We start from the raw sequence: 14,823 nt of genomic DNA on the forward strand, positions 1-14,823 counted from the left end.
AAAAGCCCGCAGAGATCCCGGCAGCTGCTCCTGCCCCGGCCCGGGCGGGATTTAAGGGAGCGGGAGCGGATCCTGAAAGCAGCAGAGCCAGCGGGGACCAAAGCACCGCGGGGACAAAGAGCCCGCGAGTTTATTCTGTCCTTGACCACGAAAACCAGGGGAGAGCGCGAACGCAGTCCCCCACTACCACAAATTATGCAGTCGAGTTTCCCGCATTTGGGGAAATCGCAGGGGTCAGCACACCCGGAGTGCAAGGGATGAGCCTCGCCCTGGGAAAACCACCTGCCTGATCATGGTGTCTCCCCTGCCAGGTAAGTATGACTCCCGCACCGCCCCGCCCGCACCGCCCGCCCGCCCCACGCCCCGCAAACACACGCCCGGCCCCGCCCCGGCCCCGCTCCCGCCCGGCCCCGCTCCCGCCCGGCCCGCACGGCCCGGCCCGCACGGCCCGGCCCGCGCAGCGCCCGCGGACGCGCCAGGGCAGCGCGGGCTTGGCGCGGGCTGGGGCCCGGCATGCCGCGCGCCGCACGCTCATCTGCATGGACACGCCCCACAGCCCCGCTCGCCCCGCCCCTCTCCGGGCCGGCCCCGCCGCTCCTCGGAGCCGCCCGGGCCGGGCCCCGCCGGGAGCCCCGGGTGCCGCGGGAGCCGCTGCCCCGAGCCCGCGGCTCTTCCCTCCCTTCGGGCCGGGTTCTGTTCCCCGCCAGCGGCCAATGGCTCAGCGGCCACGACCTCCCGCGGCCGGGATTACATTTCCCCGGGTACTGCCCGCTCCTGCCGTGCCCCTCCCGCTCCTGCCGTGCCCCTCCCGCTCCTGCCGTGCCCCTCCCGGTGCTGCCGTGCCTCTCCCGGTCCTGCCGTGCCCCTCCCGGTGCTGCCGTACCCCTCCTGGAGCTGCCGTGCCTCTCCCGGTGCTGCCGTGCCCCTCCCGGTCCTGCCGTGCCTCTCCCGGTCCTGCCGTGCCCCTCCCGGTGCTGCCGTGCCCCTCCCGGTGCTGCCGTGCCTCTCCCGCTCCTGCCGTGCCCCTCCCGGTGCTGCCGTGCCCCTCCCGGAGCTGCCGTGCCCCTCCCGGAGCTGCCGTGCCCCTCCCGGTGCCTCTCCCCCGCGCAGCCCGCTCCTCTCGGCTTTCTCCTTTCCCTCGGAGTAGCGGCGAGCCGGGCGTGCGGCGTTCCCGGGAGAAGCGGGTCGGTCACACGGCTCTGTCTGCAGGCACTGATGGACAGCTAAAAACCTGCAGGCTTTATTCAAACCTCGAGATGTCGTTTCCCCCTTAGAGCCGCATCTTCCCTCTCGAGGGCAAGGGAGAGGCGGCTCTGTTGAGCCCCGGGGCTGCGAGAGAAGACGTCTGTCACACCGAGCCCCAAAGTGCGTCCTGGCGTCGGGACCGGGCCGGGAGGGCGTCGGGATCGGGGACAGCGCCGGGAACATCGGCGCTCTGGGCCGGGCTCCCCGTAACTCCCGCACCCGTCTGTCCCGGTGATTTCGGCTTCTTCTCGGGGCACCAGAGAGGCAAATTCGAATTGGCAATAACCCGAGCTGTACAAAAGAGCCTGTGAACATTTCCAGTCCTCGCTGGGCCTCTCGTCCTACCGGGGCTGGCCTTTTCTCACCGCTTGGGCTCCCGGGTTCAGCTCAGCTTTTAGCAGACTCACGTTTCTCTCTTGCCCCAGGATTCCCAAAGCCCAAACCGGTGCTATGAGGGCACTTAAATGTAGGAATGTGCTCTCTGCTGAGGGAGTGATTAAATCCTTCTGTGTCTGTTTAAAAAGGCAAAAAGCCTCCAAGTTTCTTTCCCCAATTTGGTCAAAAGACACCTCATAAGACCTTTAAGGCTTCACCTCAAACCTAAGGTTACCTAATTAGACAAAGGCTAAAAAGTTTCACTTAGGTAATTCGCTAGAAAAAGAAGAGAACAAAGGAAATAATTGCGTTTGTAGGGTGTTTTAGTAGAAGCAAGGACCTCTTGCCCCTGGCTCAGTTTTTCTCTGTAAGAGCTTTGTTATTTTGCCTTTTATTAAACCTTTTTCTGTTTCCAACACTACCTCAGAAGCCATCCTGCTAATTTTATGCGACTCGGGGTAGCTAAACTATGTCAAGTGTAATAAATTCTCTGAGAGCTGATACAAGACCTAGCTTAAAGAGAAACATATCGCCTAAAACTTTCCCTGGCTGAATGGGCAGAGCTGCACCTTCCATGCATTTCCCAGAGGAACATGCAAACCAGACAGAGTCCTTTGCAAAAGTGAATTGTGCATTTTCCTTTCACAGCAAACCCCGCCCGAGCAGTGGCAAAGGGCACTCGGGCACGTGGGGAAAGCGATGGGGTCACTTTGTGTTCCCGGTCCCGAATTCCATGGGATGTCCGAGGGATTTCCTGCCCTGAGGGATTTCCTCCCACTGCAGCAACAACAGCGACCTTTTACTCACAGCGAGCTCCCTCACAGGCAGTAACTACGGAACGAGATACTCCAGTATCCACTGGAAAACCCACGGCTCCATTCCCCGGCTTAAGTGGAACCCAGGGATTGGCCGGGGCGAGAGGAGATGCCTGCGGTCCCCTTCACTCCGGCCCAATCTCTTCCCCTTCCGATTTTTCCTTCTGTCCAGGCTCAGCCCGTCCTGCCCGCAACCCAGCCCGTGCTATTTCGGAGGGAGTTAATCCCAGCTCAGGGGCTGCTCCCTGCCATGGGCCTCGCCCTGTGCCTCTGCGCCGCCCCTGGCAGCAGCTGTGGTCATTTCTGCAGCACCACCTGGGAATGCCCGTGCCCTCTGTCCTGGTCTTTTCCGGAGATTCTGTCCCAGACCTGGCACGGGCTGCCGAGCAGCATCGGGTTAAACGGCGCCGTGCTCGCTCCCCGTGCCGGGTCTGGATCCCTTCGGGATCGGGATCAGTTCGGGATCCGGTTCCGTTCGGTAGGATCCGGACGCTCCCGGCAGGGGCGGTCCCGCTCCGCCGGGCCGCCAGGGGGCGCTGCCACGAGGGGCGGGCCGAGGTGGAGTTTGGCGAGGGGGCGTGACCATGCAAATCACAGCGGGGAGGGGGCGGTGCAGGTGGGCGACATGGGCGTGTCCATGCAGATGAGCGTGCGGCGCGCGGCATGCCGGGCCCCAGCCCGCGCCAAGCCCGCGCTGCCCTGGCGCGTCCACGGGCGCTGCGCGGGCCGGGCCGTGCGGGCCGGGCCGTGCGGGCCGGGCGGGAGCGGGGCCGGGCGGGAGCGGGGCCGGGGCGGGGCCGGGCGTGTGTTTGCGGGGCGTGGGGCGGGCGGGCGGTGCGGGCGGGGCGGTGCGGGAGTCATACTTACCTGGCAGGGGAGACACCATGATCAGGCAGGTGGTTTTCCCAGGGCGAGGCTCATCCCTTGCACTCCGGGTGTGCTGACCCCTGCGATTTCCCCAAATGCGGGAAACTCGACTGCATAATTTGTGGTAGTGGGGGACTGCGTTCGCGCTCTCCCCTGGTTTTCGTGGTCAAGGACAGAATAAACTCGCGGGCTCTTTGTCCCCGCCGGTGCTTTGCTCCCCGCTGGCTCTGCTGCTTTCAAGATCCGCTCCCGCTCCCTTAAATCCCGCCCGGGCCGGGGCAGGAGCAGCTGCCGGGATCTCTGCGGGCTTTTCCAAGCCGCGTGAATCTCTAACCAAACCCGACACCCAATTTCCCGTCCCGGCCCTCCTCACACGCTGCGCTCCCCGAGCCTGCACCCGGCTCCGCTCCAGCTTGCCGGCCTCCTGCGAGGGTCCGAGTCCCAGAGCTTGCAGCGGCCCCCAGCACGGGCAGCACGCAGTGTTACCACACGAGTTTATTTAAATAAAACCGAACACGGATGCAGCGTTGCGACCGGAGCGATGGAGCAGACAAGCGATGCGACGGGGACGTGGCAGCCGGGGCGGGCGGGCGCCGCGAGCCCTCGCGGTGACCCAGCCCAGCCCCGGCCCCGCGGGGGCCACAGGCGAGAGGAGAGGGCCCGCTGCCGTTCCGTGCCCTGGCGGGGACAGGCCCCCTCTCCGGGACCCCCGTGGCTGCAGGTGCCCCCCGCTGCCGCGGCCGCGCCGGGCTGGGCTTTCCTTTCCTCCTTCCCGGGAGCCCGAACCGACATCTCCCTCCTCGGCTCCGTGGCCTCCCGCCCCGACAGGCTGCCGGGCCGGCGCTCGCTCTGCCACGGGGGTCCCGGGGGCTGCCAGCAAGGTGAGCAGTGCTCGGCCCCCCGGGCCGGGCCCCGAGGCCGCGGCCTTCCCTCTCACTCTCGCCGTGGGCACGCAGGACACCGGGGCGGACGCGGCGCTCGCTCGCACCCGGGGGACAACAGAAATAAATATGGGGAGGGGGCGGCGCGGGCCGGGCCCCGGCACGGCGCCTGAGCCCTGCCCGGCCCCGGCCCCCGGCGCGGCCGCGCTCCTCGCCCGGGGATGCCGGCTGGGTATGGAGATGGTGGCTTCCCCCTGGCGCTGCCGGAGACCGCCGCGGCGTGTGACAGTGCGGGGCGAGGCGCGGGCTCGGACCTCCCGTGTCTGTGGTGGGGGCGGCGCGGGGGGGCGCGGGCGCGGGCCGGGGCTAGTACTCGTCCTGGTCCTCTGGCGGCTGCTCCTCCAGCTCGTCGTCCTCCGGTGGGGCAAAGCCCTCCTGCGGGGAACCGCGGCCGCCGTCGGCGCACGGGTGGCACCGGCGGGCACACCAAGCTCCGCCTGGCACGGCGGGAGGCTTTGGCAAAGCCCAAACCCCTCCCGGCAGCGCACGGAGTGAACGAGGCCGGGACAACTTGAGGGGGGGGAGGAAGGGAGCCCCTCCCCGTCCAGGGAAGTCCCAGCGGCTCCGGGGCCGTCCCGAGGTGCCCGGCCCTCACCTCCGTGGCATAGAGGACGCTGACGATGCCGGTGATGATGGGGCTGTTCTCGTTCTCGTGCTCCTGGCAGATGAGCTCAATGTCCCGCAGTTTGCTGAAGTAGAAATCCCGCTCCTTCTCCAGCCCGTCCACCGTCAGCTTCAGGTCCATCAGCTGCGGGACAGGGAAACGGCCGCAACCTTCGGCCCCCCCAGCCCCGCGGCGCCCCCCAGCCCCCCGGCAGGGACCCCCCTCCCCACCTGCTGGTTGAGCTCCAGGATCTGCGCGTCAGCCTCGGTGCCGCCGTTGCGGGCGGCAGGCGAGTTTTTCCGTAGGATGCCGCTGGGCACGTTGCCGAGGCGGGCTGGGTTCGGGGTGTTCTTGGGGCCCGTGGGGGAGGTCCTCTGGGGGACTTGACAGCACACGGCCACCAATGGGTTAATGCCGGCTGGGGGGGCTGCCCGCACGTTGAGTGGGGGGCAGCGGTGGGCAGCAAGGGCAGGCAGATACCCTGTGCACAGCCACGGCTCCGGGCTCTCCCAACTTCAGCCTCCCCCCCTGCCTCAGTTTCCCCTGGCAAGTCTCGCCCCCGGGCCCTCTAAGGGTGCTCGTGGCTCGTTTGGGGTTCGGCACGGGATCTGAGGAGGCCCCAGACCCCGGCAGCTCCCACCGGGCCAGCACAGGGAGCCCCCAGCGCCCACGGGAGCTGCACGGCACGGGGGGGATGGCAGCCAGGGGGGCCCCGGGGCGACGAACCGCCCCCGCCCGGGCTGAGCAGGCAGGCGGAGGCCGCCGGGATCGCCGCGCTCCGCCGTGCCGGTGTCCCTGCAGACCCGCCCAGCCCTCCCGGCGCAGGCAGGCAGGCAGGCAGCAGAGCGGGGCGCAGGCAGGGGTCGGGGGGACGCCCGGCCACGGCCGGCGCGCCACGGGGTGCAGAGGGCGGGGGGCAGCGCTCGCTGGGGGGCCCCGGACATTACCTGCGGTGCCAATGGGTTTCTTGGGTTTGTTGTAGATGTGATCACCTGGGTTAGGGGGGGGCGCGACGTCCTGGCCCTGCCGCGCCAGCAGCGGGTTGTACTCCTTGCCGTCGTAGTTGGCGTCAAAGAATTTCTTGAACCACTGGATGAACTCAAAATTGTCCTGGAACTTGCCCTTCACCAGCCGCTCCACCGCGATGATCTAGGGGGAGGCGGAGGGGCCGGTGGGGCGGCGCTCCCGGCGTGGCCCCGGCTCGGTGGGGACACCGGCACGGCGGGGACACCGGCACGGCCACCTCCCCCGGGGCAGGGGCAGCCCCCGCCGTCCCCATGGACCTACTTTGTCCACTCCCATCTTCTTGAAGGCGGCCTGCAGCACCTTGAAGTTGTGGATGTACTCGTGCTCCAGCTTGGCCTGGAACTTCACCTTCCGCAGGTGCACGCAGCCGGGGAACAGCATGTCCATGAACTGGCAATAGGCAGCCCCTGCGCCGGCCCGAGGCACGGTCAAGGGGGGCTGGGGGCACCCTGACGGCACCCCCCACGTCCCCCACGCCGCCCCACACGCCCACCTGAGCAGAGCTGCTCGATCTTGGTGTAGTTGAGCTGCAGGGAGTCGTTGACCCAGGCCAGCATGTCATGGCGGCTCAGGTTCTCGCTGGTCACCGACGTCGAGTACACATTGACGGCCATGCCCCAGCTGCCAAGAGACAGGGGTCACACGGGCACCCCGGGCACCCCAACCCCGCACCTGGGGCATCCATCCTACCTGGACTCCAGCACTGGGAGCACTGGGACCCGGGGTGCCCATCCCACCTGGACTCCAGCACTGGGAGCACTGGGATCCGGGGCGTCCATCCCACCCACACTCCAGCACTGGGAGCACTGGGACCCAGGGTGCCCATCCCACCCACACTCCAGCACTGGGAGCACTGGGACCCAGGGTGCCCATCCCACCCGCACTCCAGCACTGGGAGCACTGGGACCCAGGGCATCCATCCCACCCACACTCCAGCACTAGGAGCACTGGGATCCAGGGTGCCCATCCCTCCCACACTCCAGCACTAGGAGCACTGGGATCCAGGGTGCCCATCCCTCCCACACTCCAGCACTAGGAGCACTGGGATCCGGGGCATCCATCCCACCCACACTCCAGCACTAGGAGCACTGGGATCCGGGGCATCCATCCCACCCACACTCCAGCACTGGGAGCACTGGGACCCGGGGTGTCCATCCCACCTGGACTCCAGCACTGGGAGCACTGGGACCCAGGGCATCCATCCCACCCACACTCCAGCACTAGGAGCACTGGGATCCGGGGCATCCATCCCACCCACACTCCAGCACTAGGAGCACTGGGATCCGGGGCATCCATCCCACCCACACTCCAGCACTGGGAGCACTGGGATCCGGGGCATCCATCCCACCCACACTCCAGCACTGGGAGCACTGGGATCCGGGGCATCCATCCCACCCACACTCCAGCACTGGGAGCACTGGGATCCAGGGCATCCATCCCACCCACACTCCAACACTGGGATCCGGGGCGTCCATCCCACCCACACTCCAGCACTGGGAGCACTGGGATCCGGGGCATCCATCCCACCCACACTCCAGCACTGGGAGCACTGGGATCCAGGGTGCCCATCCCACCCACACTCCAGCACTGGGAGCACTGGGATCCGGGGTGCTCATCCCAACTGTGCTCCAACACCAAGGGACAGCAGGGCCAGGCTGCCACAGTGCAGCCTGTGGGGACCTCCCCCCCACTCCAGGTGCACCCCAAGGTATGGCAGGGGGGCATGAGGGCCCCCAGAAGCCCCGCTGTGGCCCACCTGGCCAGGTGGAGCCCCGGCCTGAACAGGGGTACCCAGGGGAGCCAGGTTTGGGGTATTGGGTGGAGATACAGAGCAGGATGTGGCTCAGGGGGAAGGGGTCCCAGGACGCAGGCACAGCTGAGGGCACTGCCCCTGCACCGAGGGGCTGCTGCCCTGGGTGAGCCCTCGGGGCTCCTGGGGGCTGGTGCCCATAAGCAGCTTAGGGCCCCCCTCTCCGGCCCCCGGTGCTGCCTAATCTGCCGGGATCGGGATCGGGGTCCATTAGAGCAGGGCTTAGAGGGGCAACATCTGCCGGCAGGCAGCCTACGCCCAGATGGCTGGGGGCTCCAGGACCCCCCGGCCGCAGTCCCAGCACGGCAGGGCACAGGGAGCCCCAGCAGAGTGGGGGGCACTGAGCTCCAGTCTCACTGTCCCGCACAAAACGCTTCAGGGCAGCGACCGAGGAGCGGCCCCGCTGCCCCTTCCCGGGGCCGGGGGTCCCGGTGCTCCCGCGGCCCCCCCCGCACAGCAGCGGCGGCAGCGGCGGCGTTAATCCGCTTCCCTCCTGGGCGAGGGGGGCCGCGGGCCCGGGCCAGCTGCCAGGCGGGGGCAGGGGGGGTTGCAGCCCCCCGAGCCCCCCTTGCCGTGGCACGGCCCGGGGGAACGAGGGGGGGGACGGTGCCAGCGCACAGCTGCGGCCCGGGGGCCTGTGGGGCGCTGCCGCCCGGGGGTGCTGCCACCCCCCAGCGCCCGTTTGGGGGGCAGAAGGTCCCGGTGGCCGCAGTCCCCCCGCTCTGGGGTTCAGCACCGCGGTGACTCAGCACCGGCGATGTCGCACGGCCGGTGGAACCCCACCGGCAGCCGAGCCGATCCGTCCCCTGCCGCCGCCGGGACCCCCGGGACCCCCGTCCCACCGCGCCGTGTTACCGCACGCAGCCGCGGGCGGGGGGGGGGGGGGGGGTCGGTATTTTTAGCCGCCGCCGCAGCAGCTGGAACCGAGGCCCCCGCGCCGCCGCCCCCGGCGCGGCGAGGTGCGCACCGACCCGCTCCCGGCACCGGCGGGAGCCGCAGCCCGTCCCGCAGCCCGTTTCGCGGCATGGCGGCAGTGGGGTGCGGGCAGGGGTCCCCCCAGGGCTCTCCCCATCGCCTCCCCCTCCCCTGGCTCCGGCAGCGGAGCTGAGTCATGCGCGGCGCTGAGCCAGAGCCACGCGCACTGCGGTGCCGCGGCTGCCGGTACCGCCGCGCCGGGGCACGGGGCTGCGGCGGGGGCGGCAGCGCCGCACCGGGCAGGGGGCAGGGGCTGCCTGCCCGCACGGCGAGGAGCGGCTGACACCCCCCGCCATCGCCGGCCCTTCCCCAAAGAACGGGGCAGCTGCCGGAGCAGGGCCCCACCGCGAGCCGTGGGGCCACGCCGCGCCCGCGCCGAGCGGGGGATGCCCGCGGGAGCCGGCACGGCCGCCGGGGCTCTGCGGCATCCTGCCTCCGGGGCGCTCGTGGGGGACGGCGCAGGGGACAGGGACCCCCAGGTTCCCCGCCGGGACGAAGCGGGGTGTCGCCGCGCCAGCCGCACCTCGAGTCCCGCACACGCCGGCACACGTGAGAGCGCGGGGGCGAACCCGGACACGCGGGGAGCACCCTGATCCACACCGGGGGCCCTGACACGCGGAGAGAACCGTGATCCCGCCGGGAGCACCTCGACCCACCGGGAGAACCCCGACCCCGCCAGGCACCGGCGCGTCCCGGTGGCGGAGCGGGGACGCCGCCCGGGGCTCGCGGTGCCACCCAGTCCGTCGCCACCCTCCCAAACGCCCGCCGAGCACGCCCCGGTGTAATGACAGGGCAGCCAGGGCCTGCGGCACCCTCCGACCCGCTGCCGCCCCGACGCCGGGTGACGGACGCGCCCAGGGCCGGGAGCCTCCGGCCCAGCCGGTTTGCCGCCGGCTCTTGCCAAAAAAAAAACCTAACGAAAATAAGAACCGAGCCCCCAAACACAGATTCCCGGCAGGCCGAGAGGAGAGGGGTTGTTGCCGGGCGCCCGGCCAGGCGGGGGACGCTTACCGCTGCATTTTAATTGTCCGGGCAGGAGCTGCTAATCACGGCCCGACGGCGACCGAAGCCCCCCGGGCGTGCGTCCGTGCCCGTCCCGCGGCGCTGCCGGGGCGCACGCAGAGGTCGTCCGGGCCCGGTCCCACGCCGCAGCCCGCCCGGGCCGCTCTGCCCAAACAAACGGGAGCAGAGTGAGGCCGTGAGGTGCCAGCGCGGCGGCCGAGGGCGGCACCGACGGCGGGCACCGGGAGCCGAGCAAGCGCGGCGGTGCCGGTGCGAACTGGGCTGCTGCGACTGGCGGGATCTATTTTGGGAGCCGTCCCGGTGGCTTCTCAAGTGACAAACACGCGAGGGGGGTGGCAGACAGCCCGGCGGGGGCCGAGCGCCGTGCGGAGCCGCCCCGGGGCTGCCGGGGATCTGGCAGCGGGCACGGTGGCCCGGGCGCTAGCGGCGAGGGCCGCTCGCCCACGTTCCCCCCCCGGTGCCTCCCACCCCCGAGCAGAGCATCCCCGTGCCACGGCCGCGCTCCGCCGGGCACGGGTGCGTTTGGGGGGGCCGGCAGCTCCCGGCCTCGCACCGGCTCCATCCCCAGCCCCGTACCGGCTCCGGCCCCAGCACCGTTTCCCGGTGGCAGCGCCCGTCCCGCGGCGAGGCGAAGCGGCCGTTCACGCACCGGGAGCAGGCGGCTCCCGGCGGCGATGCTCGGGGCGCAGAGCGAGTGCCCGAGCGCCCAAATCCCCCCGCCGCGCTCGGCTCCCGCTAACCTAAATAAGTCGGTACGGCGGCGGCGGGAGCATGTGCAGAGCGCAGCCCTCCCCCCGCTCCTGAAATATTAATGCCGCGGGATGAGCCGAGCCGAGCCGAGCCGGGCCGGGCCGGGCTGGCCGCGGGACACCCCCGGCCGGGGCAGGCCGCCGGGCAGGGCTGTCCGCAGTGTCCCCGCACGCGGCACGGGAGGCACCGAAAGCGCTCACCGGGAGCCGCGTCCCCCTGCGGGGTGTCAGAGGGGCCGCTCGGGAGGATCCCCGGCGGGAGATGGGGCTGGACGCCCCGGGAACGGCGGGGGAGCGCAGAGAAGGGCCCCGGCCCCGGCCCGAGAGGCGCGAGTCGGTGACGCCGTCACCTTACCGGTGACACGGCCGCACCGGTGACACCGCCGCCGCCGTGCCGCCATGAGTCCGAGGACCGAGAGCGCGTCACGCCCGGTGTGTCGCGCTGACAGCCACCTGCCGCCCCGCACCGCCGCGGCGGCGTCCCGGCAGCATCACCCGCAGCGGCACCCGCGGGACGGGACCGGCGGCACCGGCAGTGCCCGAGCGGCGGCGGCCCGGGTCCCGCAGGACCCCCCCGAGACCGGAGGTCTCCGGGTGATGCCCGGGCCCCGACGACGGCCGGTACCGGCAGCGACGCCCCGGTGCCAGAGCCGAGACTACAGCTCCCGGCGCGCCGTACCGGCGCCGAGCCGTGACACGCCGGGGCCGTTCCGTACCGGGACCGCACCGTGCCATGCCCGCGGCGCCGCGGGAGCCGCAGCCGGGGCGCAGGAGCGGCCGCCGCTGAGTCAGGCCGGGCCTCGCCGCCACCGGCCCCGCGGGACCGCTCGGCCTCGCCGCTCGGCCCGGACCCGTTCGCGGCCCGGCCGCAACCGCTCCATCCCCGGCGTCACCGCACGAAGCGGCGCCCCCCTCCCCTCCGCACGCTCCATCTCCGGAGGCCCCTCGCCCCTCTGGCCTCGCTTCTCCTGCCCCGTTCCCGGCCCGGCGCCGCCGCTCCATCCCCGAAGGCCCCGCGGCCCCCCCGGCCGGTCCTGCCGGGCGGCGGCGGCCGGTGCGGGGATGCGGGCGATGGCAGCAGCGCTGCCCGCTCCCTCCCGTGCCCCTCCGGGCGGTCCCGCCGCACTCACCGCTCGGCCGCGGCCGCCGCCGCTCCGCTGCCCCCGCTCCGCTGCTCCGGGACCGGGACCGGGACCGGGACCGGGCCGGAACCGCACGGACCGACCGCGCCTGCGCCGCCCCCCCGCGGGCGGTGCCAACCGCCCCGCCCCGCCCCCGCCGCCATGGCAACGGGCATGACCACGCCCCCACGAGCGTTGAAACGGGTTGGCCACGCCCCCTACGCCATCGGCAACGGGGCCGGTCACGCCCCTATTTGCTGCCATGGCAACGCGTCTGGCCACGCCCCCTCCGGCCGTGACAGCGGACACGGCCGAGCCCCCGTCGCCATGGCAACGGGCCCGACCAGCGCCCCCTGGTGGCGGGCGGCGGCCTCTGCACCCCCAGAGCCCCCGGGGACCCCCAAACACCCCAGAGCCCCCCATAACACCCCCAGAGCCCCCCGAAACACCCCCAGAGCCCCCAAAACATCCCAGAGCCCCCCATAACACCCTCAGACCCCCCCATAACACCCCAGAGCCCCCCATAACACCCCCAGAGCCCCCCTAAACACCCCAGAGCCCCCCATAACACCTCCAGACCCCCCCATAAAACCCCCAGAGCCCCCCATAACACCCCCAGAGCCCCCCTAAACACCCCCAGAGCCCCCAAAACATCCCAGAGCCCCCCATAACACCCCCAGAGCCCCCCATAAAACCCCCAGAGCCCCCCATAACACCCCAGACCCCCCAAACACCCCAGACCCCCCATAACACCCCCAGAGCCCCCCTAAACACCCCAGAGCCCCCCATAACACCCCAGAGCCCCTCATAACACCCCCAGCACTGTCAGAGACCCTCCCCGGGACCGTTCTGTGACCCTTCAAGGCTCCTCCTGGGGCCCCCACCCAGAGCCCCCCACGACCCCCCCTCTAAGAACCCCCGGGCCCCCTCCGGACCCTCCCCAGAACCCCTCGGGATTCCCCAGGACCCCTCCGGACCCTCCCCAGGACCCCTCGGGACTCCCCAGGACCCCTCCGGACCCTCCCCAGGACCCCTCGGGGTTCTCCCGGGCTCCCCCCGGGCCCCCCCCAGCCCCGGCTCCTGGGGGCCCGTGGGACCCGCAGTGACCCGGGCACACCCAGAGACCCCAGAGCCCGTCCAGGACCCCCAGGACCCCCCACACCCCCCTGTGCTCCTCAGCAGAGGGTGACAGGGCCTGAGCGTGACCCGCCTTGTCTTACCGTGTCCCCACACGTGTCCCCACGCGTGTCCCCAAACCTTCACGCATGTCCTCCCCGTGTCCCCAGGCGTGTCTGCCCGTGTCCCCATGGTCCCCTCTGTGTCCCTGTGTCCCCCTGTGTCTCCCCGTGTCCCCATGTCCCCCCTGTGTCCCCCCGTGTCCCCGTGTCCCTCTGTGTCTCTCCCCATGTCCCCATGTCCCCCCGTGTCCCCATGTCCCTCCGTGTCCCTGTGTCCCCATGGTCCCCTCTGTGTCCCCCCGTGTCCCCCCGTGTCCCTGTGTCCCCATGTCCCCCTGTGTCCCCCCCTGTCCTCATGTCCCCCCCATGTCCCCCCCCGTGTCCCCCCGTGTCTCTCCCCATGTCCCCATGTCCCCCCGTGTCCCCATGTCCCCTCTGTGTCCCCATGTCCCCCCATGTCCCTGTGTCCCCCTGTGTCTCTCCCCGTGTCCCCGTGTCCCCCCTATGTCCCCATGTCCCCATGGTCCCCTCTGTGTCCCTGTGTCCCCTTGTGTCCCTGTGTCCCCCTGTGTCCCCCCGTGTCCTCATGTCCCCCCCATGTCCCCCCCCATGTCCCCCTGTGTCTCTCCCCATGTCCCCATGTCCCCGTGTCCCTGTGTCCCCTCTGTGTCCCTGTGTCCCCCCGTGTCCCCATGATCCCCTCTGTGTCCCCGTGTCCCCCCGTGTCAGGGCCCTTCCTGTCCCCAGTGCAGAAGAGGGGGGGGTCCTTCGCCCCGGGGCCGTGGCTGTGGGGTCCCTAAGGCTGCCCCCCTGACCCCTGACCCACTGCCCCCCGTCCCTGAGCCCATCCCTGCCCCACCCCTGACCCCTGACACCATCCCTGACCCCCCATCCCTGCCCCTGTCCCTGCCCCATCCCTGTCCCATCCCTGTCCCCAATCCCTGACCCCCCATCCCTGTCCCTGACCCCACCCCTGACCCCATCCCTGTCCCTGACCCCTGTCCCCATCCCTGACCCCGTCCCTGCCCCATCCCTGCCCCGCTGCCCCCTGCCCCTGTCCCCCATCCCTGCCCTGTCCCTGCCCCGTCCCTGACCCCATCCCTGCCCCACTGGCCCCTGACCCCTGTCCCTGCCCCCTGACCCCATCCCTGTCCCTGTCCCCATCCCTGTCCCATCCCTGCCCCGTCCCTGTCCCTGCCCCATCCCTGTCCCCGTCCATGCCCCTGTCCCTGTCCCTCTCCTGTCCCCGTCCCTGACCCCCCTGTCCCCCATCCCCGTCCCTGTCCCGTCCCTGCCCCGTCCGCCCCGGCCCCAGAGAGGCGCGGCCAGCGCTGTGAACGGTCTTTAATGAGCACACAGGACGGCATGTTCCTAAATCGGCCGTGCGGGACCCCCGGGGGGCTCGGGACCCCCCCAGGGCCCGCCGGCCCCCAAACACCTACAGGCACCTACAGGGGGAGGGCACAGGGACGGGGGGCGGGAGGGACCAGGGCCGGGACACCCCAAAAACCAGGGCAGAGGGACCCCTGGGGGGGGCACACACACACACGGGCCCGGGGGGCAGGGCTGGGGGCTGGCAGGTGAGGGGGGACCTGGGACCCCACCTGGCAGGTGAGCACTGACCTGGGACCACACCTGGCAGGTGAGCAGTGACCTGGGAGGTGACCAGGACCTCACCTGGCAGGTGAGGGGGGGACCTGGGACCACACCTGGCAGGTGAGCAGTGACCTGGGAGGTGACCAGGACCTCACCTGGCAGGTGAGCACTGACCTGGGACCCCACCTGGCAGGTGAGGGGGGACCTGGGAGGTGACCAGGACCTAACCTGGCAGGTGAGCAATGACCTGGGACCGCACCTGGCAGGTGAGGGGGGACCTGGGAGGTGACCACACCCAGGGGTTCACCTGTGCACATGCGTGTGCAAACACCCCCTGGGCCTGTGCAGGTGTGACCCAGATGTGTGACCCAGGTGTGTGACCCAGGTGTGACACTCGTGTGACACAGGTGTGTGACACAGGTGTGTGACACCACTCACTGCGGGGCAGGGGGGGCTCAAGGTGGGGAGGAAGGGGCGTGTGGGGATGGGGAGGCGCAG

At 70.8% G+C, this 14,823-nt stretch overlaps 1 protein-coding gene, 1 long non-coding RNA gene and 2 other non-coding genes across 7 annotated transcripts; 1 reads left to right on the forward strand and 3 right to left on the reverse strand.

Moving 5' to 3' along the window:
* Nucleotides 1-155: 155 nt before the first annotated feature.
* LOC128821192 (U1 spliceosomal RNA) lies at nt 156-319 on the reverse strand. Its single transcript, XR_008441030.1, has one exon. It is a non-coding gene; the product is annotated as a U1 spliceosomal RNA (small nuclear RNA).
* Nucleotides 320-3,294: 2,975 nt separating this feature from the next.
* LOC128821193 (U1 spliceosomal RNA) lies at nt 3,295-3,458 on the forward strand. Its single transcript, XR_008441031.1, has one exon. It is a non-coding gene; the product is annotated as a U1 spliceosomal RNA (small nuclear RNA).
* Nucleotides 3,459-3,779: 321 nt separating this feature from the next.
* Nucleotides 3,780-11,680, reverse strand: LOC128821137 (microtubule-associated protein RP/EB family member 3). 4 transcript variants are annotated; one of them, XM_054002068.1, is made up of 8 exons: nt 10,258-10,401; nt 9,670-9,825; nt 6,367-6,494; nt 6,135-6,280; nt 5,840-5,996; nt 5,078-5,229; nt 4,839-4,991; nt 3,780-4,618 (listed from the first exon to the last, which is right to left on the reverse strand). In XM_054002068.1, the coding sequence occupies exons 2-8, from the start codon at nt 9,675-9,677 to the stop codon at nt 4,550-4,552; spliced, it is 813 nt and encodes a 270-aa protein (XP_053858043.1). In that variant the 5' UTR covers nt 9,678-9,825; nt 10,258-10,401; the 3' UTR covers nt 3,780-4,549. The 4 variants fall into 4 exon arrangements, with proteins under 4 accessions (XP_053858043.1, XP_053858041.1, XP_053858044.1 ...); XM_054002066.1 differs by having other exon boundaries at nt 5,795-5,996; nt 10,258-10,400; XM_054002069.1 differs by lacking the exons at nt 9,670-9,825; nt 10,258-10,401 and adding an exon at nt 11,561-11,680 and having other exon boundaries at nt 5,795-5,996.
* Nucleotides 11,681-14,058: 2,378 nt separating this feature from the next.
* LOC128821138 (uncharacterized) lies at nt 14,059-14,461 on the reverse strand. Its single transcript, XR_008441020.1, has 2 exons — nt 14,427-14,461; nt 14,059-14,383 (listed from the first exon to the last, which is right to left on the reverse strand). It is a non-coding gene; the product is annotated as an uncharacterized LOC128821138 (long non-coding RNA).
* Between the last annotated feature and the right edge of the window lie 362 nt (nt 14,462-14,823).

This window comes from Vidua macroura, chromosome 35 (assembly GCF_024509145.1).
Source record: "Vidua macroura isolate BioBank_ID:100142 chromosome 35, ASM2450914v1, whole genome shotgun sequence".
NCBI classification, from domain to species: domain Eukaryota; kingdom Metazoa; phylum Chordata; class Aves; order Passeriformes; family Viduidae; genus Vidua; species Vidua macroura.

What these genes read in the sequence shown, in the direction of transcription:
- LOC128821137 (XM_054002066.1), bottom strand. An exon ending in GATCGAGCAGCTCTGCTCAG is followed by an intron (nt 6,281 to 6,366) that starts GTGGGCGTGTGG and finishes GGGCCGGCGCAG; the next exon opens with GGGCTGCCTATTGCCAGTTC. An exon ending in TCCTGGAGCTCAACCAGCAG is followed by an intron (nt 4,992 to 5,077) that starts GTGGGGAGGGGG and finishes CCTGTCCCGCAG; the next exon opens with CTGATGGACCTGAAGCTGAC.